Raw genomic sequence first — 25,152 nt, forward strand, 5'->3', positions numbered from 1 at the left:
GCTCGTTATTGGCATAGCTCGGGGGACCCTTTGCCCACCACTTGCTCACTCATTGGCCAATAGGACTCGATTTCTTGATTCATTGGGGAACTTGTGTAGCTTGGCTCTCGGTCACCATTTGGATCTCGTTCCCCGGGCCATATCTGATACAGACTGGTCCTATCTATTCCTTACCTTATTCTGACACAAGATAGATAAGAAAGAGTGCTGATATCTGTGTGAATGTCTGGACCTGACGAGTGAAGCAAGACCAAGCCTGTTTCTTGACTGAATCTCCGATACCTCTCCACTTGATCAAGAAAAGCCACACCCGTTCTTTAATCCAAATTCAGTTTTTTTACTTTTCACCCCGAAATGGGACTATCACTCTTTAGGTAGGTCATTCTGTTCTTGGTGGCTTACAGCTTCAAAGAGCCTCGTTATGTAACAACAACAACCACTCATCTCCCCCAGCACCTCCTCCAGTACACTAACCCCCAGCTTGTCTTGCTTGCCCAGACCAGACCTTGAGCTTATCGACATGCATCGACAGGGATTCTGATAGCCTACTTCCCCAGCTTCAGCTAACGGGCCCCCCTCCCTCCCCTTCACACCATCTTTCTTCTTCCGAGGCTGGGGCTGGGCTATTATCTGCAAATAATAGCACGGCACGCACAGTCGCACACACACATGTCAGCTTGGGTAAAGAGATAGGCATGGATATTTTATTCGTCTCCTTCCGTGAAAGATATAGTCGTTTTGGATGTCACAGTGATTGTCGGCCATCTCCGTTGATTCTCGGTCTGGCCCGCCCGTCAGACTCTATCAAGACGACCGTTGTCTTGGGTTTGCTTGACACACTTCCCCTCAATTTCGAGAGTGCATGCATTGTTAATCTGGATCTAATTCATCTTCGTTAATCTGCTAATCGCTTCTCTCGTGGACTCCATACATCACATGTCTCTTTTGTCCTTGCCATATATGGCATCTCCCTATCTCCTCTCCTCTTCTCTTACATCCCAACTTTGCCGAATTGCCTTCGCATGTGAGATCACGATGACCTCTTTTTGACTTTGGCTACACTGATAACAGCCTATCCCACTCTTCCTCCCGAGTCTCGCGCCAACGTTGGCTACACCGATTCATCACTACAAGCGTTCATGTCCATATCGCCGCAACCTCTCCACGATATCGTCCCTTTCGCGTCTGCATCCGATTCATCGTCCCAGCCCCATCTGTCTCCGGCCGTAAGTCATTACTAAGCGGCACAGCCGAGCGAGAGCGACGGCCCGGCCTCAATGATGGTTATCTCGGTCGTCACGGGGGTTCGTGTAAATAAGCTTGATATGTCGCGTCGGGCCAGGCTGTGTACCTCACGGGGACATTCGCGTCTCGGCTCAGTATCTACTCCATGCGCCGTGTTAACGGTGAAATGCGAGTGACTGAGACATACTTCTCTGCTCTCTGTCTGGACAGGTGTCAATTCCAAGTCGTTGTGAAGTCGGGCATGTCGCCATTGATTGGACCTGTTCAGGTATTCGATTGGCCACTATTGTAGATGTCGCAATGCTTCATTCGTGTACCTCGTGTTCTTATTAAATATGATCTAGCAATACTCCAAACTCCATCGTACTACTGCCTATTACAACGGCCCTCATACAGTATCCTCCTTTTACTCTCCACTTCTAAACCTCCTATTAAACTCTTCAACCGCAACCCCAATCATCTTGTACAAGAACCCCCTCTCACTGCCTTCACCGATAGGAATAAACGGCCCATTAGCTCCTCCTCTCAAAGCCAAGCTCACACCCGTCCGCTCCTTTGCGATAGTCTGAACATCCTTCAGAGGAACGTCCCACTCGCTTGTCAGACGTCGCGATCGGATCAACAAGATCCGAGCATATGTCACCATGACGACCATATCTTCCTTGGGTAGCTCAAGATGTCCAATGTACTGCTCGTCAAAGTATCGCCCGTTGTCAACTTGCTTCAGCCAGTATTGACCGAGAGCTTCCCGCGGGTTGTAAGGGCGCACGATGCCATCTTGTGGAATGTATCGTGGATATCGTGTGCGATCCAATTCTTGACCGTCAAACACTGTGGTAGTGTTGCGAATACCTTCACTGACATTGCTTGCCATGTCAAGCACACCAACCGCCGGCTTGGTAGCCAGTCCAATCATGCCCTTGCCGACACCTTTGAAGAAACCTAGAGCACCCTCCTGTTCGGCGCCCTCCAGAGGTTTGCGTGCAAGACCGCCAACGCCTGATGCAACACTTGTGATAAAGCTGTTCGCGCCAGCAGTCACACCGTACAAGGCGTGCTTCGGCCTGTTGCGAGCCCTTGTGATACGACGACGATCCTGGAATTGTTTGTCCAGTGACGCCGCCGCAAGTCCCTTACTGAGACTGCCTGTAAACTTGGAGAAACTGTCACTGAATCCGAACACCGTCTTCTTGGCAAACGAAGCGGCGCCCTTGGCGATGCCCAGACCAAACTCTTCTGGTTTATCCGACAAGATCAAGCCCTGATACGGTTCGTAAAACACATCTGTCACACCCGACGAGATGCTGTTGAACAGACCCACAGGGTTTCCGAGGAAGTCGGCAGATCCCAGAATCTTGTGGATCTGATACATGACCTCCTGACTATAGTGGCTGGAGAAGTTCTGAATAAGTACCGCTGTGGTCACTCTCACGTTGTCGAGGATAAGCGCATTGAACCGAAGTGGTGCATCGTTGACGTTTCCAACAGCCATGGTCATGACGTTGAGGAAGAACATGATGGGGTTGCGCGATGATGTCTTGTCCTCAGCATTGACACGTTCTGTACGCATGAAACTCAAGTTAAGCTGCATGGGCTGGATGTTGAGAACCTCAAAGTAGATATCTTGACCAGCTGGTTGGCCTGATGGCTCAGGAATGTCAAGATCCTCGTCGCACAGCTTCCCAGAATCGTCAACCTCTGTCCAGCTGGCGCCAGGCACATTTGTGAAGTCAAGAAGAGCAAACACAAAGTCCTCATCCAGATCAATTGTCATTTCCTGCAGCAGAATGGTCGCATACTTGACGTACAGCACACCATACGAATCATCCTTGACACGGCTGACCATGGCGTGTAGCGATGGATGAGCCTCTACCTCCTGCGCCTTCTTAGGCACAACACTGGGGTAGAGGACCATAGGGAAAATGCCACCGTACAATTGATTGTCGATCTGGATCCACTTGATAGCCATTGAGATTGTCTGGATCAGAGGCGAATCGCTGTACCGCAACTGGACATCACGGAAAGTCAAGTAGGCAAGTTCTTTCATCTGAGCGTTGACCAAGGAGACACCAATACCAGCCAGCTTGAGCTGCGCGCGGAATGTAGCACCTGTATCTTGATCCTTGACCTCAAAAGCCTCGGGGCCGGTGTTGGTCCTAGCCAATGCCTTGGGCTTGTACATGCTCTTGCTGGCACGGAAGTTGCTGAGAATCAGTGTCTGCTTTGGTCCATCGGCAGCAACGTTGATGTCGACAATCTTAGGAGCTCCAGAAGAAGTATGGAACTTCATCGGAATCTGATTACCGATCTCGGCCAGCTTGACATGCCTTTCCTTGCCATTTGCAGCGATGATGATCTCTCGGAACTTGGCAGCAGGGAAATCCCAAGCGTATGGCATGATGCTGCGAGGCGGAAGGCGATATCTTATCAGTCGCCATCCACTGCGGTCTTCGTCCCCATCTTCGTCAACATTGGGATTGGCTTGCCAGAACATGAACTCAACATCACTCTCGTTGCGCATCGAGTATGGCCAGTTCTTCTTCTCCATGCTGAGATTCAAGAAGACTGTAGAGTTCTCCATCAGAACCTCGACCTTGACGAGGTTCTGTCGCTGCCCAGCCTTGGCGATCTTGACATAAGTTGTGCCAATGTCCGCAATGTTGAATGGAGATGTCCATTGGTTGTTGACACCAGGATAACAGAGACACAACTGCTTGACCTTGGATTTTTGCATGAAGTGTAGCGGCTGCAAAGCACCATCACTAAGAGTGAGATAGCCAGAGGAGCTGGATTCTCGAACAAGAATCTCTCCATCCATCTTGTTGTGTAGAACAAATCGAGGAGCAATCGTAACAACCTTGGTGAGCTTGTACTTGCCTTCACCTGACTCAACAGTAACACCCACGTGGATCTCCTTATCCTTAGTCGCTGAGTTCAACACAACCTCAGTGGTACTGCCGATAGCATCGAAACTTTGAGGCTTGCTCCATTCCGAGTCGGCAATCTTGAGAAGGGCTCGGTTGCGGTGATCATCATTTCCATAAGAGAACATGAAGGGAAGAGCCTTGGGACGCTCTCGATCAGATGTATCCATGAGAGGGAATTGGCCCGCTGCTGGCTTGGCCTGTTGCAGGAAGCTCTTGGCGCGGACTTGAACATCAACGCCAGTCTTGTTCAACACAACATAGGGGCTGAAGACTGTGATCTTGGAAGCACCTCCACTGTTGGGGATCTTGAAATGATGCAGTGAGAGATGTAGCGGCAATCCCTTGTCATCCTTGACAACAAGTTTATACTCTTTGCGGAACTCTTCATTCGTGCCTGAGTTGATGATTGCGAAATCGCTTGCCTTGAACACCGTATCTTGCATGTCGACGCTGAGGAGCAGAAGGTGTGAAAGCTCAACAACGTGGACGGGGCTGACACCTCCCTTTCGCAAGAAGTTGGTCCAATCTTTCTTGGTATTCTTATCATATATGCGATACTTGAAGTCGTATGGCAGCAGGTTCTCAAGCGTGACTGGCGCCGAGAGCTTGACCTTCATGTATGGGTAATGTCTGTAGTTGTTAGTATCATTACATGTAGCGAGGGCAGCAAGCTTACTTGGTCAATGGGTTGCCCTTGTCAAAACGGGCATGGACCTGGAAGTAGAACGGATCGCCATTCTCTCCCTTACACACCACCTGCTTGGTAGGCCTCTTGAGCATGTCTCTCCAGAACAGATGGTCGGTACTCCACTGATACCCGAAACCGCCATCAGGTCTCACAATCACTTGCTTCTCAAATACGGCACCCACAGGAGCGGGTCTGGCGTCACCAGGCGCAATCTTTTCAATCTTGAGTAAATGTCCCTCCTGTACGTCAAATATTCCAAGCTCGACGGGGATTTGCGTGGCATTTTCCACAAGTAGTGGAGATCTGAAGGTCACATACTTGATGTTGTCGGTTCCCAACTCGACTTCAACGCAGAGACGATGCAAGACATCGGCCTTGGGGCGAAGACCATATAGGTATTCTCCTTCTCGGTTGAGTCTCACGTTCTTAACAGGATCAAAACCACTGCCTTCCAACTGAATAGAGACGTAGTTCTGGTTCGACTCAGTGAGAAGGTTCTCACGCATCTTCTCCCAATGCTCAAAACTCCAGGGGGCTTCCTTGCCATCCTCCAAGCGGAGATTGATAGGCTCATCGCTGGTAGGACTCTTAGAGTGCACAACAACATCAAATCCAGTGTAGTTTCTGATGCGGTACGGTGCTTCAACACCACGCGGCTTGTCCAGCACATCCTCTTCGGATGTAAGGAACTGGAATGACTTGGAAGCCAGAGCAATTGAAGCGGTGGTAATGGTAACATCGAAAACCTTCTTTGAAGCGACATCAACCGACAACAATCCTGAGATAGGGTCCTTAGCTACACCGAAGCCAACTTGCCATGGCTCGAGAAGAGGTTCCCAGCTGGACTTGGCAAAGTTGTAGACATTGGAGTACAGGTCAATGGCAGTCTCAGCCTTGAGGTTCGACGACCAATTCTCAGCTGAAGCAGTGAAGTTCTTGATGCCCAAGTCAAGGATTGGAAGTTCGTGTACGTCGCCAATTAGGACAACACGGATGCCGTCCACAGTTGCGGACAACGTCTCGTAGTTCTTTTGAGCAATCTGCTCTGGAGTCTTGCCCTTGTTATCGGCATGAGTAATGGCGTGAGAGGTTGCTGTGACCTTGCTTCGTCCAGCGATGGTAGACTGGCCTCGTCCACTGGCAGATCGTTGCTTCATTCCAGCGTGGCGAAGTTCTCTTGCTTTCTGCTCAGCAGGAGTCTCCTTAACGTGTTTAGGCTCGTTGCCAGACAACTCGCTCGCTTTGCTAACAATCTGAAGAACAAGAAGAATATCGCGGAGTGACAGCCGCAAGACAAGTGGTTCAATATCCACGTGGATGTCCGTAGCTTGAGGCTTGGAGCTATCCATGCTCAATTGGACCGAGAAGTCATCAATGATACGAAGACGAGACGTCTCGAATTTGTCCATTCTACACAAGAACATGCCGATTTCGGAAATCTGGAAAGTCAAGGCATGCTGTTGCGAGAGAAGCATCTGTCGAATAGACAGGACAACCGCCTCGGAGCTTGATGTCAAAGGATTGGCGATCAGAATAACTTGAGCGTCAACGAGATTGACGCGGAAAGCAATGCTCATTGCAGACTCCTTCTTCTCTTGCTTTTGAGTGACCTCTTCGCTCTGTCGTCGCGAGATTTGCGACCGAGGACGCGAGGCGTTACCAGCATAAGAGACTTGCATAGACTCGGTGTCGGATTCGTCGGGTGTCGTCTCAGCGATACTCTCGTCATCCATTGGGCTGCCTTCATCAACGGTCAGCGCCTCCATGGCGAATTTCTGAATGGCAAAGAGGTAGTCAAGTGCAAAGATCACTCTTGGACTGTCGATAGTAGCCATGGCAATCAAGCTCTTTTCTTTGCCGCCCGACATGGTAACGCTAGCCATCAGTTGTTGCACGTCCTTGTTCATCGATGACATGATACGACGGAACTTGTTGGTCTCGCGCGGCCGACTATCGTAGATTGTGAATGATCGGATAAGCAGCTCTGCCTCAAGTGAACCGTCGGAGAGCATCCTTGTCTTGACCTTTGTGTCATCGAGTGAGAATCGAGATAGACTGGACCTCGCAATGTCGTGCACAGGCTCATTCTCTGGCGCGTTGATCAGTTCAAGGCCAATGGTGTTGACGCGGAAGACGAGATCAAGCTTTGTCCATTCCTTGTCGATCGAACCAAGTTCAGGCCCAAGATCAATAAGACTCTGGTCTTCACCAGCCTTGTCTTCACTGTTGACTGTGCGAGCGCGCTGTAGAGTACCCTCGTCAACTGCCTTGGCAGCCTCTTCTTCATTGTCGTTACCTTCGCCGGCAAATGCTGCAGGCACAGACTTAGAGATCTCTAGAAGGAACTTGACTTGGTACTGAGTGAGTCGCAGGTTGAAGTCAGACATCGTTCCTTCTATTTCGGTCTCTGGTCTCTTGACACCAGACTTGTGTTCAGCATATGTGATGTTGAATCCAAGATCGACATGGTCAATCATCTCGAGCTCCTCTGAATCATTGCCAGCGTAGTGGAAGTCGGAAGTGAGCTTGATGTTTCGAATACCAGCAGACAGCTTCATAGCAATATCTGAGTTCTCGCTGTCGTCCAGAGGGGTGAATTTGTTCTGAGCGTAGATCTCACCAAGGTAAGCAGTGACGACATCTCTTTCAGTCTGACCTGGCTGTTGCACTCGAGGGAACACAACGATAGGAGTGTTGACAACAACATCAAACTTGAAGCGACTTGGGCTCTGTTGCAACTGATTGGCTTGGTTCATAGCAGCTTGGCGCGCAGCATTGTATAGAGCCTGCATCTTGCCAAATTTGACCAAGAAGTCAATAATCTTGCGGAATGGCTCCTCCACAAAATTCACCTTGACGGAACCAGCACGAAGGAAGACTGAGCTGTCATATCCAGGATAAGCCTTGGGATTGGAAGAGTCAAATGTTTCGTAGCGGAAGTCTGCCAAGTCATCGCCTTGAATGGTCACGAGCTTTCGCAAGTGTGAATCCTCTGAGACGCCGAGATTAACGTCGTCAACGAGCGAAAGATCACCAAGTCGAGCCGAGATACGCATGGTCTTGCCTCGGAGGAAGATGCCGGCGTCAGCCTTGTTGAAGGAGAGCGTGGCAAGCCGAATGCCATCATTATTGAGGATCAGCCTGATACTCTTCAAGTCAACCTTGACACGAATAGATCCTGTGTTGGAGTTTACTGAGGGGGCGTTGACGACCGCTACAGCAGTATCAACGCTTTCTGAATCGTCATCATCATCCAGTAGAGCCTTGTTATTATTCGACTCGTCTTCGTTATTCGTAAAAGTGATGAGGATAAAGTCCAGTAGCGTGAGTAGTGTCTTTCGGGTTACGACCAAGTTGATTGTGGATATGACAGCGTTGATGTTGGTCTCTACACCCTCGTACACGGGCATGAACTCAGGAGACAAGGGGTTGACCTTGACAAACTTGACATGAACCAAGCTGCGGCCCTCCTTGAGATCCTCGCTGTCACCAGACGAGATTATCGACTTAAACTCAGCGGAAGGGTTGTCCACAAAGTCATCGACAGTGACTGAGCCAAGTGAAACATCAGCTACCATGTCGAAGGGTCTGGTATAAAACTCCAAATCGAATCGCTCGGCCACCAATTCAACAAGCAATGCATCGGGCTTCTGCCCATCAGGGTCACTTCGGTAAAGTGAACCCTTGAGGGTATCAACCTTGAACTTGAACTCGAAGATACGTTGTTGAACTCGGAGTTGCTCAGCATCACCGCCATCCGGAGCATCCTCAAAGTCATCATCGTCTTCATCCATATCATCAAGCACGACAGCGGTTTCCGATTGCATAAATGGGAAAGGTGTGGACTGCCTTCGCTCACGCTGAGACTTCCTTCGTGATCGGTTGGATGAGTTGCTCTTAAGACGGGGACGAGATGGCTCCTTGCGTTCCTCCAACCTTGGTGCAGGCCCGCCAAACTTGGGAATAGCCACATCAATAACCTTCATGAGATTCTTATACTTGGTGTCAGAGACGGTGGCGTGAAGCATTGGCAGATGCCCTGAGACCTTGAACTTGGTCAAATTGGGAGCTTTTGGTAGGATGGAGGTCTCGACAATGAAGTCCACATTGATCCGCTCAACAACATGGAGATGAGCTTCATCTGTCTTCTCAGCCAATTGAGCTTTGGTGTCCTCAACTGAGGGTCCGATAAGGACTTGGGTCGACGTCAATTTGACAATAAACTTGTCATACATGACAGATTCGAGTCGCTTGAGATCTTCGTCGCTGTATGCCTGCTTTTGTTTCGATTGAATCTCTTTCATTGTGCTTTGGTCAACCAGCTCACTGTTGACATGGATGTGACCAGCATCTACAATCAGGCATGTAGAGTTCTCGGTGGTGATGCTGACAGGCACAATGATCAGAGGTGCTTGGAGATCCAACTCAGCATTGATCGTCTTGTGCTCCTCCAAGGCGAACTCGAGACCCGCTCGAGTCTGCTCACGAATACTTTCAACGGTCGCACCAGCACTCTCCATGAGGGCGGTAATAGACTCCATGTGACGCTCAGGCGGCCTGAAGAAGTCGGCGATACCAACAACAAAGTTGGGGTTCCAGATAACCTCAAGAGGCTTCATCTTTCCGACAACGGCAATATCACCCTCGCGCTCAATGGGGTTCTGCTCAAACTCGAATTGGAAGAAGGGTTCTTCCTCTGGCTGCTCGAGTTCGGCCAACGACAGTCGCTTACGCTGCTTTTCAGTCGGTGCATCCTTGACTCGGACAATCTCAGGGTAGACTGAGTCTGGTGTTGTGCCATCGTTGACACGAAGGCCACCAAGGCTAACATTAGCAAGAACTGAATCCTTTCTCTGTAGCATCTTGGCTTTGAAGACATCAAAGTGCAGACTGAGGAGGTCCGCTGCGTGATCGTGAGGGCTCTTCTTGAGTGTGAAGCTACCTGTGCTCAGGGACGTCTCGATGCACATCTTGATAGCCTCACGAGGAACATCGACCTCATCAGCGATGGCGTTCTTCTCGTCCCAATCGATGGCCTCGTAGAGCTCTTGTCGTTGCTCCTCAGTCATCTGTGTGTTCTCTTCATTCTGTTCAATCTTTTCTTGAGGCTTCGAACCCCACACCCACGAGATCCAGCCTTGTTGTTGCTGTTGCTGTTGTTGTGGTTGGTTCTTGAGAGCTTCTGCATTCTCTTTCTTAAGCTGGTTGCGGGCCAAGGATCGCCAGAATCGCAGATCCTCGTATGTGAGCTTCCATTCGAGAGCATTGATCTCATCAGTTTCCTCAGCAGACATCTGATGGCCTTGTTTTCTCTTCTTGAACAGCTCGATATATCGTTTTCGATCGTCTCGTCGCTCGCGGAAGTAGTCCCATGACCATTTGCGGTTGCGTTCGTGAATCTTTGATAACACAGCGTTACCCGCAAACTCGAGCCAAGCATGGGGATCTTCTTTGGGTCGGACGCCCTTTGGTTGTAGGCGTTTGTATTCTTGGTGTCGAATGAAGTAATGGAACAAATCGACCATCATCAAAGCGTCTCGGTATTGGTCGTCATCGAGAACAAGACCAATTTCCTCGAACAGTAAGTTGGCCTTGAACTTGGGTACCTTGATATCGCCCGACTTGTCGAGCTCGATCTTTGCTTGACCATTGACGGGCCTGAGGATGAACTGATGGTTTGCATTCTCTTGAGCGTCTTTTCCAATCATTTCTCTAAACTTCGCTACCATTTCATCATGTGGCATTAATTCCTCTGAGGAGGTTGAAGCTTCTCGCCCGGTCCCGAGAAGGGTTGAATCAGTATTCCAGTACACAGCCAGAGCACCCAAGGTAGCCAGCTTGTGGGTGACTGTGTTAGAGTCTTGGATGAAAGTAGGCTTCCACTGACCATCGGTACTGACGGCACTGAACTCCTCGAGAGTAACACCGAGGGCGAATGGGTGCCCTGGCGCTGAGATGGAGTCTTCGTATCGAATGTGTATGTTCTTGACCGTGACTTGCAAGTTGTCGACGATCTTTGTTACCAGACTTTGTGTAAAGCTCTGGCTCTTCTTCTGCTCCTCCTGACTTAAACCTTCCTGGTTCCTCTCCTTGAGCAACTCGGCACTGTCAAGCTTCTCCATCTTGAGGCGCTGTTTCCTGCGATCTTCCTCGTCCTGATCGTACTCAGCCTCTTCCTTCGGGCTGGCAAGAAGAAAGACATCCTGAATAAAGACCTTGACGGGTGCACCGCGCAGGTTTGACCAGGGAATGACGAGTGTCAGCTCGCCGAGGTGACCCTCCATAACATTTATGGGAAGCTTGAGCTGGTCGAGTGCCTCGCGGCGCAGCTCGAGGTTGCGGAGCTTAACATCGCCGGACCAGATACCGACTTTCAACTGGGCTGGGTCGAAGTTCTTGACATACATGCCCAGGAAGCGGTTAAGCAGGCCAGCGACGAGACCTTCGAGCATTCTGGAGGTGTTGTGGCCGTAACCCGGGCCGGGGAAGGGAAGGTAGGGTTTGTGTTATTTGTTTTATCGAGGACTCATCCGTCGGCGTGTGGTTGTTGACACGGGTGCCATGCGAGGCTCGATCGGTGAAGCGATTGCTATCCTCGGGCGTGAACGTGAGGTATAGGACCTTGTAGAGCGGGGTTACACTCGAGGCAGTATCGTAAGTATTTCCCCTCAAAGTGTTGGGTGAAATAGAGGGGGAAAGCGGGATTCGGTGGATGAGGGTATTATCGATTGTGCCTCTCGAGTAACAAAGATGGACGAAACTCGGTGATGGAGGAGATATTGAAAAGGTGGGTTTCGTGTCGGGCTGTGAGTGAGTGACGCAGCTGGGCCCGGAGCAAAAGTGGGAAGCAGCGGTTTTGGGGAATGGTGTGGCGTGTATGACGATGCTGTCAGAGGTACTTGTTATTTGGCATTGATTCTGGTGGAGGAGCAAGTACCGAATTGGCTTTGGATTGACAGTAGCTTTATTTTTTTACGCTCCAACGCGGTCGGGTACCTACTGTAGATTGTAGAAGCTGCTAACAGCTGGACCTAGCCCTGGAGCACATCAAAGCACAGGGCACTTTTGGTGGGGCATCTTGGAAGATCTTCTAAACAAGGACTTGGCAGAGTTGATCTGTTAAATATCATGACTATTTTATCGATATCAACAATACGATAGAAGGTTTAGCTATCTGTGCATTCCCTCCTCTCATCATTGCCGATTTCGGTAGCTATTCTCACTTTCAGGGCTATTTCTGGTTGGTGTTTATATCAATGGCTGCCCACCCGAACGAAGTCTAGAGCTATTCCACCAAAATACAACTCTCATGACGTCACGACATAGCTTCACGTCCATCGCGATGATGTAGGCGTGACAACAAAAACAGAACAAAATGGCACATCCATGAACGGCTTGGCCTCCTTTTCCGGGCCGGACGGGACTGTCTCTACGTGTGACAAGCAGAAATTATATTTCCCCAATTTCCAGTTCCAGGTACAATTACTAAGGAAACTGTAACAAGCAAGCCATTACGTAGATAGCTCCAAGATCTTGGAATAACAGGAAGCTTCCATGATTGTGGTGTCTCCATTGAAACACCGATCCTCATGGTATTTCAGTTTCAGCTGGCCTTCCATTCCAGACCTTTTTTACTCTTTTCTCCTTTCATACCTTTTCGGTTATCAGATGAAATCAGCTTGGTCTGGTTGCAGCAGTTACTCGCGTGCTTCTAATTGAACTCCATCTATAACATTGACAATGTTCCGTACCTCTTCTCGCTCCCTTTGGGGCGTTGCCTCAAGAGCTTCTTCCAATAGAGCTTCGCAATTCCTCCCCCGCGCATCAATTGCGCCTCTTTTGCGTCAGCAGCGCGCCGCATACTCTAGCAAATCCGACGAAGAGAATCCTCCTCCTCCCAAGCAGCCCATTGACATTGAAGCTGAGCGCAAGCGGGGACAAGAGCTCCTTCAGTCCAACCCAAGTGTTGTTTCATCTAAGAGTTCGGTCGCCAATGCTGCGTCTACAGCTCAGGGCTCCAAGAGCGCTGATCAAGACATGACTAGTGAGCTCAAGCACGATATTGTAAGCTTCAATCTAGCGTAACACTCGATTCGAAGGATTCTAACAGTTTGAAGGACGTTGTCAAAGATACCTTTACCTTTACAGACGTCCCGCGCGAGTCGAGCATCCTCGGTTTGGCTGGTACACTGCCCTACCTGGGAACTTCGCTTTCGACCGTCTTCCTCGCTTGGGACTTGAACAAGCCCATTCCTACGGGCAACTCCTTCTACGATGCTATCATGATCGATCATGAGACAGCCAAATACCTGCTAAGCGCCCTTGAGCCTATTCAGCTTGGATATGGTGCTGTCATCATCTCTTTCCTTGGTGCTATTCACTGGGTAAGTATACAGCTTCACAATAGCTACACATTTAGCTAACCTCCAGCGATCAGGGTCTCGAGTACGCCGAAAAGCAACCCCTTCGTGAACGAACCCGTTTCCGCTACGGCATGGGCCTTGCAGCTTCCATTGTCGCATGGCCAACTCTTATGCTCCCCGTAGAGTACGCTCTTACTTCTCAGTTCATGGCCTTCGTCGCTCTTTACTTCGCCGATTCCCGCGCTGCAACAAAGGGATGGGCACCTCGATGGTACGGCTCATACCGCTTCCTTCTCACAGCCATGGTCGGCTTCGCTATCTTCATCTCTCTCATCGGCCGCGCCAAGATCAAGCAAGGCGATGCCATCACTGCCAAGGGTCTGAGCGACAACTTCGCCAGGTCTGGTATTGCTGATCACGATACCAACTGGGAGAAGCTAGAGGCTGAGGAGAAGGCACGTCGACGAAAGCAAAAGGAGGAAGAAGAAAAGAAGGCAAAGGAGGCCGAGAAGAAGAAGAAGGAAGAGGAGAAGAAGGGTAAGAAGAAGGATGGCAAGGGCGATGATAAGGCTATGAAGGGTGACGACAAGAACAAGGCTTCTGAGGAGGGTAACAAGAAGGACGAGGAGAAGAGCGAGAACAAGGACAAGGATACTGAGAAGAAGGATGATGGCAAGGACTCTGAGTCTAAGGACGAGGGTGAGTCCAAGGATGACAAGAAGGAGTCTGACTCGAAGGATGAGTCCAAGGTCGAGGATAAAAAGTCTCAGTCTGATGAAGACAGCAAGGACGACAAGGACAAGAAGTCAGAGGAATCATCCGACAAGGAGTCAAAGGACGACTCCAAGCAAGAGTCCGACAAGAAGGACGATAAGAAGGACCAGTCTGAAGACAAGAAGGAGGAAAAGTCCGACGAGAAGAAGGATGATAAATCTGAGGGTAAGAAGGACAAGAAGGAATAAGTTGCTGTCGCAATGACCAAGTTGAGCTGAAGCGCTTAGCGATCATAACGGAGTTCCGGGATTTGCTGTATTTATTTCTTACATGACAGTTAATGAATTGATGTCACAGGATGCTACGTTTAAATTCAAGATTATGTTTGAGTTCACAAAGATGGACATCACCCTTGAAATGAATACTGTAATATGAAGGCAAATCACCAATCCGATGCATTAAAAAAAAAAACTAGGTATCTCTGACCCGCCGCGGGTATTGCTTCGCAAAATCCCAAACACAGCCTTGGCCCATGTGTAATTCTATCAGACCCTCGAAGAGAAGCGAAACACTCAAGACAGATGGTGGCACAACTTCCAACGCCGTGAAAATGCAACCTGGCCAGGACCGTCTGTGTCAGTCCCAGGAGTACCCATCCAGCTTTTCCGCCATAAACCTCCCAAAAATCATCATCGTTAAAGTACTAGAACAAACAATCATTGCACGCCGAGTTTCTAACAATGCTCCTAAGGTCGAGCGAGCCCTTGCTTGGCCTGTAGATGGTCAGTTTCCGTCGCATGGGATACTAGCAGTGTTGGGTTAACGTACCTTCATCTGTTCAATTCGGGCCTTCAACTGACTTGTCACCTCTGCTGCCCTTCTCCAACTCTCGGCACCATTGCCTCCAGTAGGCTGAGGTAGCGATGACATAGGACGTTGAGAAGGTGCTGGCGCATGGTCGTCGTCGCGATATGATGCAGCACTTCTGAAGCCTCGTGCGGGAGATCCACGTCCGGATGAGCTTGCGCTACCAGCATATCGCATCTCAGGGCTAAGCTTGTTGCGAGGAATCATCTGCTCGCCATTTTCCTTCTCTTCAGACATACTGCTGGTGATGCTCATTCTATGGCGGCTCACCGAGGGAGGTCCATGGTCTCGGTAGACATCATCGTGTGTGGGAGAAGCAAGTCCAGGGCTGTTCATACCATTTCCAGAGCTACCCAATCCTTCGGCACGGCTCAAAGCCTTCTTAAGTCTTTCTAGTTCGCGTCGCAGGCGGTCGTTGGTCTGTTCCGTAGCCTCTGCATCGCTTCTCGCGCGGACCAATTGTGTCTCCTTGGCCTTGATGCTCAAGACGTCTCGGGTGTGGTCTTCGATGAGGCCAGCATTCTGGTTCTTGAGCTCTTGAATCTCTGACATGAACTTGCTACGTTCCTGTCGCATCTCATCAACTTGACGGGTTAGCCGGTCGTTGGCTGCTCTAAGCTCCTCAATCTCGGCGCGCTCCACAGCAGTGAGACCGCTAGATGGAGGCGGCGAGGCTGGTGCGACTGGGGGTGAGGGTGCGGTAGGTTTGGCGAGAGAGCGTCCGGCAAGTCCACGAGAGAGACCAAGGCGAGGTTGAGCGGGTGGTGCAGGCTCGTCATCGGGCATGACAGGGGCAGCGGGCGCTCGGCGAGGAGAGCCAGGTGCCGGACCTCCAAGGGTCCTCTTCTGGGGGCCCTTCAATCCTCCAAGTGTAGGCTTTCCGAGCTTGCCAGCGGCAGGTCGAGAGCTTGGCTGAGGAGTGGGAGGAGTATCATCTGGCATTACTGGAGCCGCAGCGGCAGCAGGAGCAGCCTTCTTGGCCATAGGCTTCTTTCCAGCCATGACTTTCTTGGGAGGCGCCGCTTTAGGTGCAGGTGCCGCCTTGGGCTTGGGCTTCTCCTTTGCCTTGACTTCGGCGGCCTCGAAGAATTCCTTGACCTTGTTCTTGCGGATGTCGTCCAGACCTTCCAGGTTAGGTGTCATAGCACGCTCACCAATAATCTTCATGATGGTACCAAGAATCTCAGCACCGCCATCTCGAAGAGCAGGGCTTGACTCGGACAAGAGCTTCTTTCCAGCCTCGCAGATGGTAGCTTGCTCGGGCTTGCTGGGCACATCTCGGGTGTTTCGTAGGCAGCGAATTAAGAACTTCATGGTACCCTCCTTGACCTGAGGGTTCTTGTTTCCAAGGTATGTGGTGATGTCCTCAAGACACTCAGTCAAATCGGTGGAGGCGAAAGCAGCGTCGAGAGCGGCGCCGAGAGCATCCGCGACAGAAGCCTTCTTCTCCTTGAGTCGGTCCATGATGGGCTGCATCACAATGCTGCGATACTTGGCAAAGGCCTTTCGCAAGCCCTTTGCGAGAGCCTCGATACAGAGAGCAGCCTGAGTGACGACGGCAACATTGGCGTCCTTCATGCATTTGGCCAATCCGCGACAAACTTCATTGAAATCGGTTTCCTTGATGCGAGGAACATTAAGTGCCTGGTGAAGACCGTCGACTGCTTCTTTTCGGTCCTTCCACTTCGAGGAGGCAAGTAGATCGCTGAAGTTAGGCGGGATCTTCTTGCTGACATCCTGAGGTTCAGCCAAATCGAAAGCGTCTACCTCGCCAACATCGTCGCCCTCTGCTTCGCCTTCTTCACCCTCCTCGCCACCTTCGGGAGCAGCGTCAATAGCTTCTTGTTGCGATCGGAGGAGTCGTTCTTGCTTGGGAGGGCCTTCGGCCTTGATCTTCTCAAACTGCGCTTCCAAATCGGTCTGTTGGGTAGGCTTGAGCTCGCCCCAGAACATGGGCTTCATAGCCTCCCTGAGCCATCTGTAAAGTTCGACTGTCAAGTTCGTTGCCTCAGCACGGACGTTCTTGTCGGCGGCACCGAAGGCTTTTGGGAGCGCTTTGAGCACAGGTTTGGGATCGACGACCTTGCAACCATAGTTGTGAAAGATTTGTGTAAGGGCGTTCAGTGTCGCAGCAACGTTCTTGGGAACCTTGTTGGAAAGACCGGGCAGCATGTCCTCAATGACCGGTCCAGCGACATCGAGCTCAATGTACAAAAGCAAAGCTTCGATGGAGTTTTGCTTGATCGCGGCACGTGTGGAGGATAGACACTTCTCGACCATCGGTGTAATGGTCTGATTTCGCGTCCGTAGACAGCAGTCTCGTCCACCATATTTGAGGAATGCGCATAGGGCGGTGACGGCTTCTTGTTGAGCGGCGACGTTTGAATCGAGAACTGCTTTGTTCCACAGGCCGGGTTCGTTCAAAAATGGTCGGAAACAAGGATCGGACTCGTCGGGAGACTTTTCGAACTGCTTGGTTGCTTCTTCATATGCTCCTTTTCTAACCTTCCAGACCTTGTGAGCGAAGCGGTCCGCCAAGGGTATGGAGCTAAAATCTTCTTCTTCAGCCATGGTAGTGTTTGAGGGGGAAAATGTGTATTGGGGAGAGCTCGAGACGGGGTATCTTTCGAGTGGATGTTGTTGTTTCTTCTTGTTGTGCTTTATAAAGCGGACTAAGCGGGTAATTAGCTTATGAAATAAACGAGAGCGGCGAGGAGGATCCATCATATGTATAGCTCTGGTTGGGCTCTCATAAGCGCGCGAGACGCTCTACAGGAGCAAGAACAGGCTTGATGATATTCGAGTGAATGTAAGTTGAACGTACCAGAGTTTTAAAGCAGCGGATTGAACTGCGGGTATCAAATAGAGGGAAGAGGCTTTGTCGCGTGAGTGAAAGGGCAATGGATGGATGTTCAAGAGGAAACAAAGCAGAAGTGCGTCGTTCTTTCTATAGAGGATAGCCCGGCGCAAGGTTAGTGAATCCAAATCTGTAGAGGAACAAGCATGAGCAACAAAGAAGCAACTGCCAAAATAAGGAAGCAGGGCAGGGTGAGGTAAGAACAGGCAAGGGACTCTATTTGTTCCCAGATCCTTGTTGTTTGGTTTGGGTGAGGGACGATCAAATGGTCTTGTTCATTTTTTGGAGGGGAAAGACTGAAAGTCAACAAGCGTCCGTCACCTGATTTACAGGGGTTGAAATTGAAGTGCCTAAAATGACGGCGGGACAGAACAGAATATGGAGTCTGATTTCCAGGGACCTTACTTACAGTTTGTTTGTCTGTGAGGTGAGGTTGATAGTGCAGATGTTTTGTCGAATTGGGAAAGACAAGAGTTATATTGAGAGTTAAATGGGTTTAGATGCTGTGCCACAGACCCTTCAAAATAGACGTTCCTGGCTTATGACTCTTGTGGTGTGTTGTCATTCAAGTGGCCCGGTTCTCTTTATTGACGCCCAATCTGCGCCATTGCCCCAGAAACAGACTGCAGCCACACCAACGTCAAAACGCATGAAGATCAACACCTACGGCCAAGAAACGGTTCAGAATTAATTACGGGACAAAACACTTTTAAAAATCAAGAATTACTTCCAGATTACTTCTACCATCGAATCATCAGCCACAAATCTGTCTTTTTGAACAATACTCCCTTCAGATTGAGAAGAACATATGTCACGCGCAAGGGACTGCTCTTACATTCCAACTGTAGCTGCAAGCCTTCAGCTCAACTGCAGGGTCAAGGCTCCAACGCCATAAAATGTTCCTTACATTTGATCAAAGCATTCAATCTGCCCTACTGAAGTTCGCCTTGCTTTTCATTGCGTAGTCACGAACCTTCTAGTAAGCTATTGACGTGTCATGCATGCTATAAACTAAAGACTGATGTGCGTTGGTGTGCTATCCACATTCTTCAACAAGCTTGGACAAGGAATCCAAGACATATTGATTGAGGGGTAATTCTGGACATGGCAAAACCTCAAAAATGCACTCGAAGGTCCCGTCATGACTGGTCCGTGGAGAAAAGTGATTGATGAAGCCTCCTGTTTTCTGATGTTGCTTTTAGCGTTGAAAGTCCAGTGTTTACAGATGCTTGTTGAGCATATGCTCACTTCAAGGTCTTTGTGACCATAGTTTAACATAAGTCACTTCGGGATGGGAAATCAATTTATAGTGGGATCTCAAAGAGAATCTCTTATAGTTCTGTGATTTCTTATTTCTACCAAGAGCCTTCAACATCAGAACCCGATGTGCCTGACCACTCGCCAAGTCTCTCTCGAGCCCGACATGGAAGGTCCCGAATTGCTGCAAGAGAGCACCTAGTAAAAGTAACCGCGAAGGCTATCGGATGGAATCACGTGGTGATAAGAGTCCAGCACGGGCCGTCTCTCCATCCTGGTCCAGGAACCAGACCTGCCAGACTCTAAAGCATGATTGGAATAACTTAGCCATCCTATCAGATTAAAGAAATACAAGACAGAATCATTGGATAACTTGAAGTGTGTAACTAACGAAGGAAAAATGAATGGCTTTCTTATGATTGGTCTCTCAGGTGACCAAGTTTCAAGTCATCACGTGCCGATAAGATAAGGCTCTCCAACATCGTCATGCCCAAGCTTCCAGTTTATTTCTACGTCTGCCTGTCGCGTCGCAAGTATTGCTTCTCCTTGCTTCAAGTGCGCTTTCGCACGCGGAACTCACAAACGACATATAGAGAGTTATCAAGAACACTCTCTCAAGATGAACGGTTCATCGCGCCCTTCCTTTGACCCCTCACGACTCACCAAAGCCGCCGCGGCCGAATATTCTTCATCAGCATCCGAATCTGAAGACGAGCACCTCCCGCCAGGTCTTGATGCCGACAACGACTTCGGTGATTTTAACCCCCGAAAGAGGCGTCGTGTCGGTGGTAATAACAAAGAGAAGGCTGCGCTGGGCATCTTTGGCTCCGATAGCGAAGACGACGGACCTGCTAGAAAATGGAAGAGGACAACCTTGAGAAATAAAGGCATGAACTTTGTGTCAACAGGCGCAGGAAGCGATAAAGAAGATGGTGATGAAGATTCCGACGATAATCGGCCGATGCTAGGAAGCGCAATGGACCAAGACGACGATGATGAGGAGGAGGGCAACACTGGAGTAGGACTAGGCTTCGGGGGTGTTGCACGCGGTTTTGCACAGAGCGATACCCAAAATTCAAGTCGAAGCGTAAGCGCCGAAGCAACAGCTCGACCGTCATTTCGAACCCGATTCGATGGCAAGAACCCTCTCGGTATGGGCTTTGTCCCATCGTCAGCAAACGATCCTGTCCTCAAGAACCCGCGCGACGAGGGCTCTCCGACACCACGTAATAAGCCACAACCGAGTGCCTTTGGCGCAAAGGGCAAGACAAACCCGAAGTCTTTCGGTGCCCGAATGATGGCAAAGATGGGCTACCAGGAGGGACAAGGTCTTGGTAAGGAAGGCCAGGGTCGAAACGTCATTATCGAAGCGAACCTCCGACCGCAGGGCATTGGTCTTGGTGCTGTGAAGGAGAAGTCTGAACAGGAACGGAAAGAAGAGAAGCGACAAGCCAAAATGCGAGGAGAAGAAGTTATCGATTCGGACGAGGAGGAAAAGAAGAAACGAAAGAAGGCAAAAAAGAAGTCCCTAGGAGCTGCGTTTGACAGCGCAACAAGTACACCAAGACGACAGAAACCGAAATACCTTACGGCAGAGGAGCTCAAGGCTGCGGCTCCAGGTCTTCATATCCCAGATGCATTTGCCCCTATTCTCGATATGACAGGGCCTGGAAGCAAGATGCTCACATCAACGAGTGGTATCATGACACCGACGACAGGAACTGCCACACCCGAATCAACGGAAGTGATAGAGGCGAGGAAGCTTGTCAAGAGAGCGCAAGCAGACTTGTTAGCCTTTTCTGATGAATGGAAGAGCTTGCAAGAGAGGAAGACGTGGATAGACCTCGAGCTCAAGGAAAAGGAGCAGGAGATGGACGATTTACGATCGGATTTCGAGAGACTGCAGGTCTTTTCTGAGTTGGTCAGCGGAGAGCTTGCAACAGCCGACTGGGATCAAGTTATCGGGTGCCTGAAGAAAGCCCTTGAACTCAAGGCCACGACATCAGAGATTGCCGATATCGCGGTTGCGGCTATCCATCCTTTCCTTCGAGAAGGAGACTGGGATCTCCTACAAGAGCCAACACGCTTCGCATCAGATCTCAAAGAACTAAAATCACTACTCATGCCATCGACAACGAATGGCAAATCTGTCGGCAAGTGGGATTCCTCGGCAGCAGTCAATACAGACGACATCTACCGCCGTCATCACAAATCCACAACACCATACGAAAGCATGATGTACAAGAATTGGCTACCCAAAGCACTCGCGGCTGTCCGGTCATGGGATGTCTTTGAGCCAGAGAAGATGCTCAGCGTCATGGAGGCCTGGGATGACCTCTTACCATCCTTTGTCCGCGCACAATTCATCGACAACATCGCTCGGAAGTTGGAAACAGCAGTATCAGACTGGAATCCTAAGAACAGACGTCAGCACCACAGTCTACCGCACATATGGCTATTCCCATGGCTTCAATACCTCCCCTCATACCATCTTGACCCCAAGGGAACAGGTCTTGTAGCAGACGTCAAGAGAAAGTTCAGACAACTCATCGACGTATGGGATTTCAAGGAGGGTCGCTTACCTGGTCTTACAAAATGGGAACGCATTCTCGGCGATCAATGGCGACCGCTCGTAATGTCCCACGTCCTCCCGTCAATGGGCAAATACCTCCAGCGAAACTTCTCAGTCGAGCCAGCAGATCAGGAACCGAGTCTTCCTGTGCTCAGGGGTATTCTGAAATGGACGCCCACGCTCGGCCGAAGGGTTATTGCCGAGGTGCTGATACAGCATTTGTTCCCCAAGTGGCACAAGACGCTGACGGAGTGGCTGTCGCTTGACGAGGTTGACTTGGGCGAGGTGGCGGATTGGTATGCTTGGTGGAGGGGGTTGTTGCCGGAGGATGTTATGGAGGTCAAGGGTGTGAAGGCGGAGTTTGATACGGGGTTGAAGGTCATGGCGAGGGCGGTGGCAGGGGCGTGATGAGTTGGACGGAGATACGCAGATGGAGTGTCTCGGCTGAGCGGCGATAATGTAGCGTGGGAATATAGATTTGAATAGGGGTTTATAGAAATGAATCATATGGCCATCTGGAAAGATGTGTCACGTTGTCAGTGTCTCAACCCTGATTTTCCTCAGCTTCGGTTGTTCCGTGAGTGATGTCGAGGGTCTTCTGTATAGTCCGATACACTTGAGTGAGCATCTATTACTCAAATATCTCCCTCTAAAGCTGCAGCAGAACGGGCAATAGACTCTGTTTAGGTGATGACCAAGAGACTGCAACAGGCTGATCCTGCTGAGCGTTATACCTCAATTTGTCCATGTACCCATCGCCGTCACCATACCCTTAGCACATATCTAGAACAAGCCCAAATAGCAATATGTCCTCGGTTTCAAGACTATGATTTGCAACTGAGGGAGGATTACGTACAAGTTCATAAGCGTGGCTGCCACAATTGCCATTCTTTCTCGAAGTTCTTCACCAGAAGACGTTTTCCCTAGTAGCAAAAAGAGATTCTGATGTGACATCTAGAAGATTGAGTTTCAGATTCTAGACGGATCTTCATTAAAATATCCGTTATAAGATATTTTTCTTTCTTGTCGGTTGATAGAGATTAATGTGCAAGTTGAATCAAAGACATTGAGTTGCAGAATGGTGTACAGGGTCCGGAAGACTCACAAGTTCAGATCGCCAACTCCGAAGACAGAAGAACAATGTGATATCTAAACCCTATAAGAAGAAGCCCTTCTCTTTCTGTTGGAAATTATCATCCTCGCCAAACTCTTCTCGTTCAAGATGCATTACCTTAAGCTCCTCCTTGCTCTTCTGCCTGCGATCATTGCTGCTCCAACCGTAACAGACGATGATGATATTATCGAGGGCGCCTACATCGTTACCCTGAAACAGAAACTTGACGAGAAGAAAGTCGAGCAGCACATCGATTGGGTTGATGGTATCCATAACGGAAGTGTTTTCCGTCGTACTGAAGATGGTGTCAAACTGGTCTGGAATGAGACGACCTATAAGGGGTACTCTGGAGACTTTGATAAGCAGACTATCAAGGAGATTAAGAAGAGCAAAGATGTAAGCCAACTCCTCCTCTTGTGGTTCCTCGATATTGATGTTGCTAGGTCCTTGCTGTTGAGCCTGTTCGCAAGATCAATCTTTACGAGACCATCACTCAGCAGAGATCGACTTGGGGTCTCGGCTCTATCTCGCATCGCACTCCTCATTTCAACAATTACATTTATGATTCGTCTGCTGGCGCTGGGACGTATGCGTATGTTGTTGATACTGGTATCAATATCGGGCATGACGAGTTTCAGGGCCGGGCTGCTTTGGGTTACAATGCTTATCCTGGTACTGAGTTTGTCGATGCCAATGGTCATGGGACACATTGTGCTGGTACTATTGCCGGTAAAGAGTATGGCGTAGCCAAAAGAGCAAACTTGATTGCAGTTAAGGTGTTTCACACCGGCAGTGTAAGTCTTTTGCTCCTCATTCATAGACTCTGCTGACATTCGCAGTCTCGAACTGATATCGTGCTTGATGGGTACAACTGGGCTGTGACCAACATCACCAACACCCCAGGCCGCAAAGAACAGGCTGTTATATCCATGTCCCTCGGTGGCAGTCGCTCAGACGCCTTCAACGCCGCCGTCCAAGCTGCCTACAGCGCCGGAGTCCACACCGTAGTCGCAGCAGGAAACGACAATGCCGATGCCGCCAAGTACTCACCCGCCTCGGCCCCCAACGCCACGACCATAGGAGCAATCGACGTTGACAACAAACGAGCCAGCTTCTCCAACTACGGCGAGCTTGTTGATCTATTCGCGCCGGGTGTAAATGTCAAGAGTGCTTGGTATACCAGTAACAGTGCTACTAATACCATCAGTGGTACCAGTATGGCATGTCCTCATGTTGCGGGTTTGTCGCTGTATTTGAGAGCGAAGGAGGGCTTGACGACGCCTGAGAGTGTGGCGAGAAGATTGAAGGAGTTGGCGACGAGTGGTGTTGTTCAGGATGCTGGCAGCGGGAGCCCGAATTTGTTGGCTTATAACGGAGCTCCGCCGAGTTAGAGTGAGGATGTATGGTTTGGTGTTTGAGATGGTGATAGACATAAACGATTGGGGTATCAGAGGGCATTCGTTTATTTCTTAGATACACTCGTTTAAATATTCTATGCTTTGAACATGCTTTTTTGACAATATCTTCTGACAACATTTATACGATTTGCCTCTGTATTGTTTGTTCCCTCTCATCGTCCTCACATGAGAGAATTTGCATGAAGAGATATAGGGTAAGCAAACAGCGCCGATAGACATCATCAAAAAACTAGAAGGCCATGTGATTCACTGTTTCATGCTTTGCTTGAGGTTAGTGTTCAAACTGTGTCTGGATTCTGAGCCTATCAATTGGCCGGTTTATCAAGCCACGCAGAAACAAATGAGGGTGTCGATGTCAATGGTGCGAGCACAGAAAACGTGGCAGGGCAGGGTTGGGATGATGAAAGAGGAAAAGAGGAGGTCCGTGATGAGATAGCCGGTTCCGGGGGGATCTTGTAGCTCGCAGTAATGTCACCCACTGTCCAGCAGAGAAAATGGTTGATGAACCTGTGTAACAATATGACCACATTGTATAACCCAGTGAGTGAGTTGAACTGTGACGTTGGCTGCTGTCATCATGCAGCGTAAATTACATCCAGATCCTTCTGCTCCTGTTCGCGGCGTTGCCCCCTTTTCCTGTTTTGATTCGAGGCCTTCTTCTCCACATAAGCCAGACGCATACATCGTATGGACATGGTACAGATAGAAACAACAAACAATAAACACAAGACAATAATATTATCAGATAAACAATGGTGATTCAGATAGAGTATCGTATATCAATTCGATCGCGAGCAAAAAACGCTTCTGCAAGCCCAAATGTCACCCACCATCAGCTTCATCAATTCAACCGCTGCAGCCGCCACAAACATTGCCATGGAATCAATTTTCCATGTGCTGAGTGTCGCGTGCGTGTGAACCTGGTCTTATCTCGGTATGGATTTTCAGCTTAGCCTTTAGTCCTGGCCTGGCTTGTGCTGTGCTGATTATCGTTGGCGCTCTTTGCCGCTGCCGCTGCCGCTCGCTAAACCACTGGAAGCCCTTCTGTGCTCAGCGGCCACCTACTGTTTGCCCGCTTGTGATTGTGCCCGTGCCCGTGCTTCCTCAATCAACCACTTCCAGCTCCTCCA

The 25,152-nt window shown here is 49.8% G+C and overlaps 5 protein-coding genes across 5 annotated transcripts; 3 read left to right on the forward strand and 2 right to left on the reverse strand.

The window, feature by feature from the left end:
* Positions 1-1,651: 1,651 nt before the first annotated feature.
* Positions 1,652-11,312, reverse strand: FOBCDRAFT_292762 (membrane morphogenesis protein VPS13; the record flags this gene model as incomplete). The annotated part of the gene is made up of 2 exons (XM_031183296.2): positions 1,652-4,802; positions 4,849-11,312. 2 exons carry the CDS (start codon positions 11,310-11,312, stop codon positions 1,652-1,654), a joined length of 9,615 nt encoding a protein of 3,204 aa, XP_031038938.2.
* Positions 11,313-12,378: 1,066 nt separating this feature from the next.
* Positions 12,379-14,310, forward strand: FOBCDRAFT_222450 (uncharacterized protein). Its single transcript, XM_031183297.3, has 3 exons — positions 12,379-12,924; positions 12,978-13,244; positions 13,298-14,310. Exons 1-3 carry the CDS (start codon positions 12,601-12,603, stop codon positions 14,183-14,185), a joined length of 1,479 nt encoding a protein of 492 aa, XP_031038939.2. The 5' UTR covers positions 12,379-12,600; the 3' UTR covers positions 14,186-14,310.
* Positions 14,311-14,683: 373 nt separating this feature from the next.
* On the reverse strand, positions 14,684-17,375 carry FOBCDRAFT_134913 (armadillo-type protein; the record flags this gene model as incomplete). Its single annotated transcript, XM_031183298.2, has 2 exons — positions 14,684-14,710; positions 14,766-17,375. 2 exons carry the CDS (start codon positions 17,373-17,375, stop codon positions 14,684-14,686), a joined length of 2,637 nt encoding a protein of 878 aa, XP_031038940.2.
* A 2,068-nt stretch (positions 17,376-19,443) lies between these two features.
* Positions 19,444-22,030, forward strand: FOBCDRAFT_222454 (GC-rich sequence DNA-binding factor-like protein-domain-containing protein). The gene has a single exon (XM_031183300.3). The coding sequence runs from the start codon at positions 19,538-19,540 to the stop codon at positions 21,896-21,898; it is 2,361 nt and encodes a 786-aa protein (XP_031038942.2). The 5' UTR covers positions 19,444-19,537; the 3' UTR covers positions 21,899-22,030.
* A 682-nt stretch (positions 22,031-22,712) lies between these two features.
* Positions 22,713-24,026, forward strand: FOBCDRAFT_182142 (peptidase S8/S53 domain-containing protein; the record flags this gene model as incomplete). The annotated part of the gene is made up of 3 exons (XM_031183302.3): positions 22,713-23,000; positions 23,048-23,398; positions 23,444-24,026. The coding sequence occupies 3 exons, from the start codon at positions 22,713-22,715 to the stop codon at positions 23,993-23,995; spliced, it is 1,191 nt and encodes a 396-aa protein (XP_031038944.2). The 3' UTR covers positions 23,996-24,026.
* Positions 24,027-25,152: the final 1,126 nt, after the last annotated feature.

The sequence above is a fragment of the Fusarium oxysporum genome, chromosome V (assembly GCF_013085055.1).
Source record: "Fusarium oxysporum Fo47 chromosome V, complete sequence".
Classification (NCBI taxonomy): Eukaryota; Fungi; Ascomycota; class Sordariomycetes; order Hypocreales; family Nectriaceae; genus Fusarium; species Fusarium oxysporum.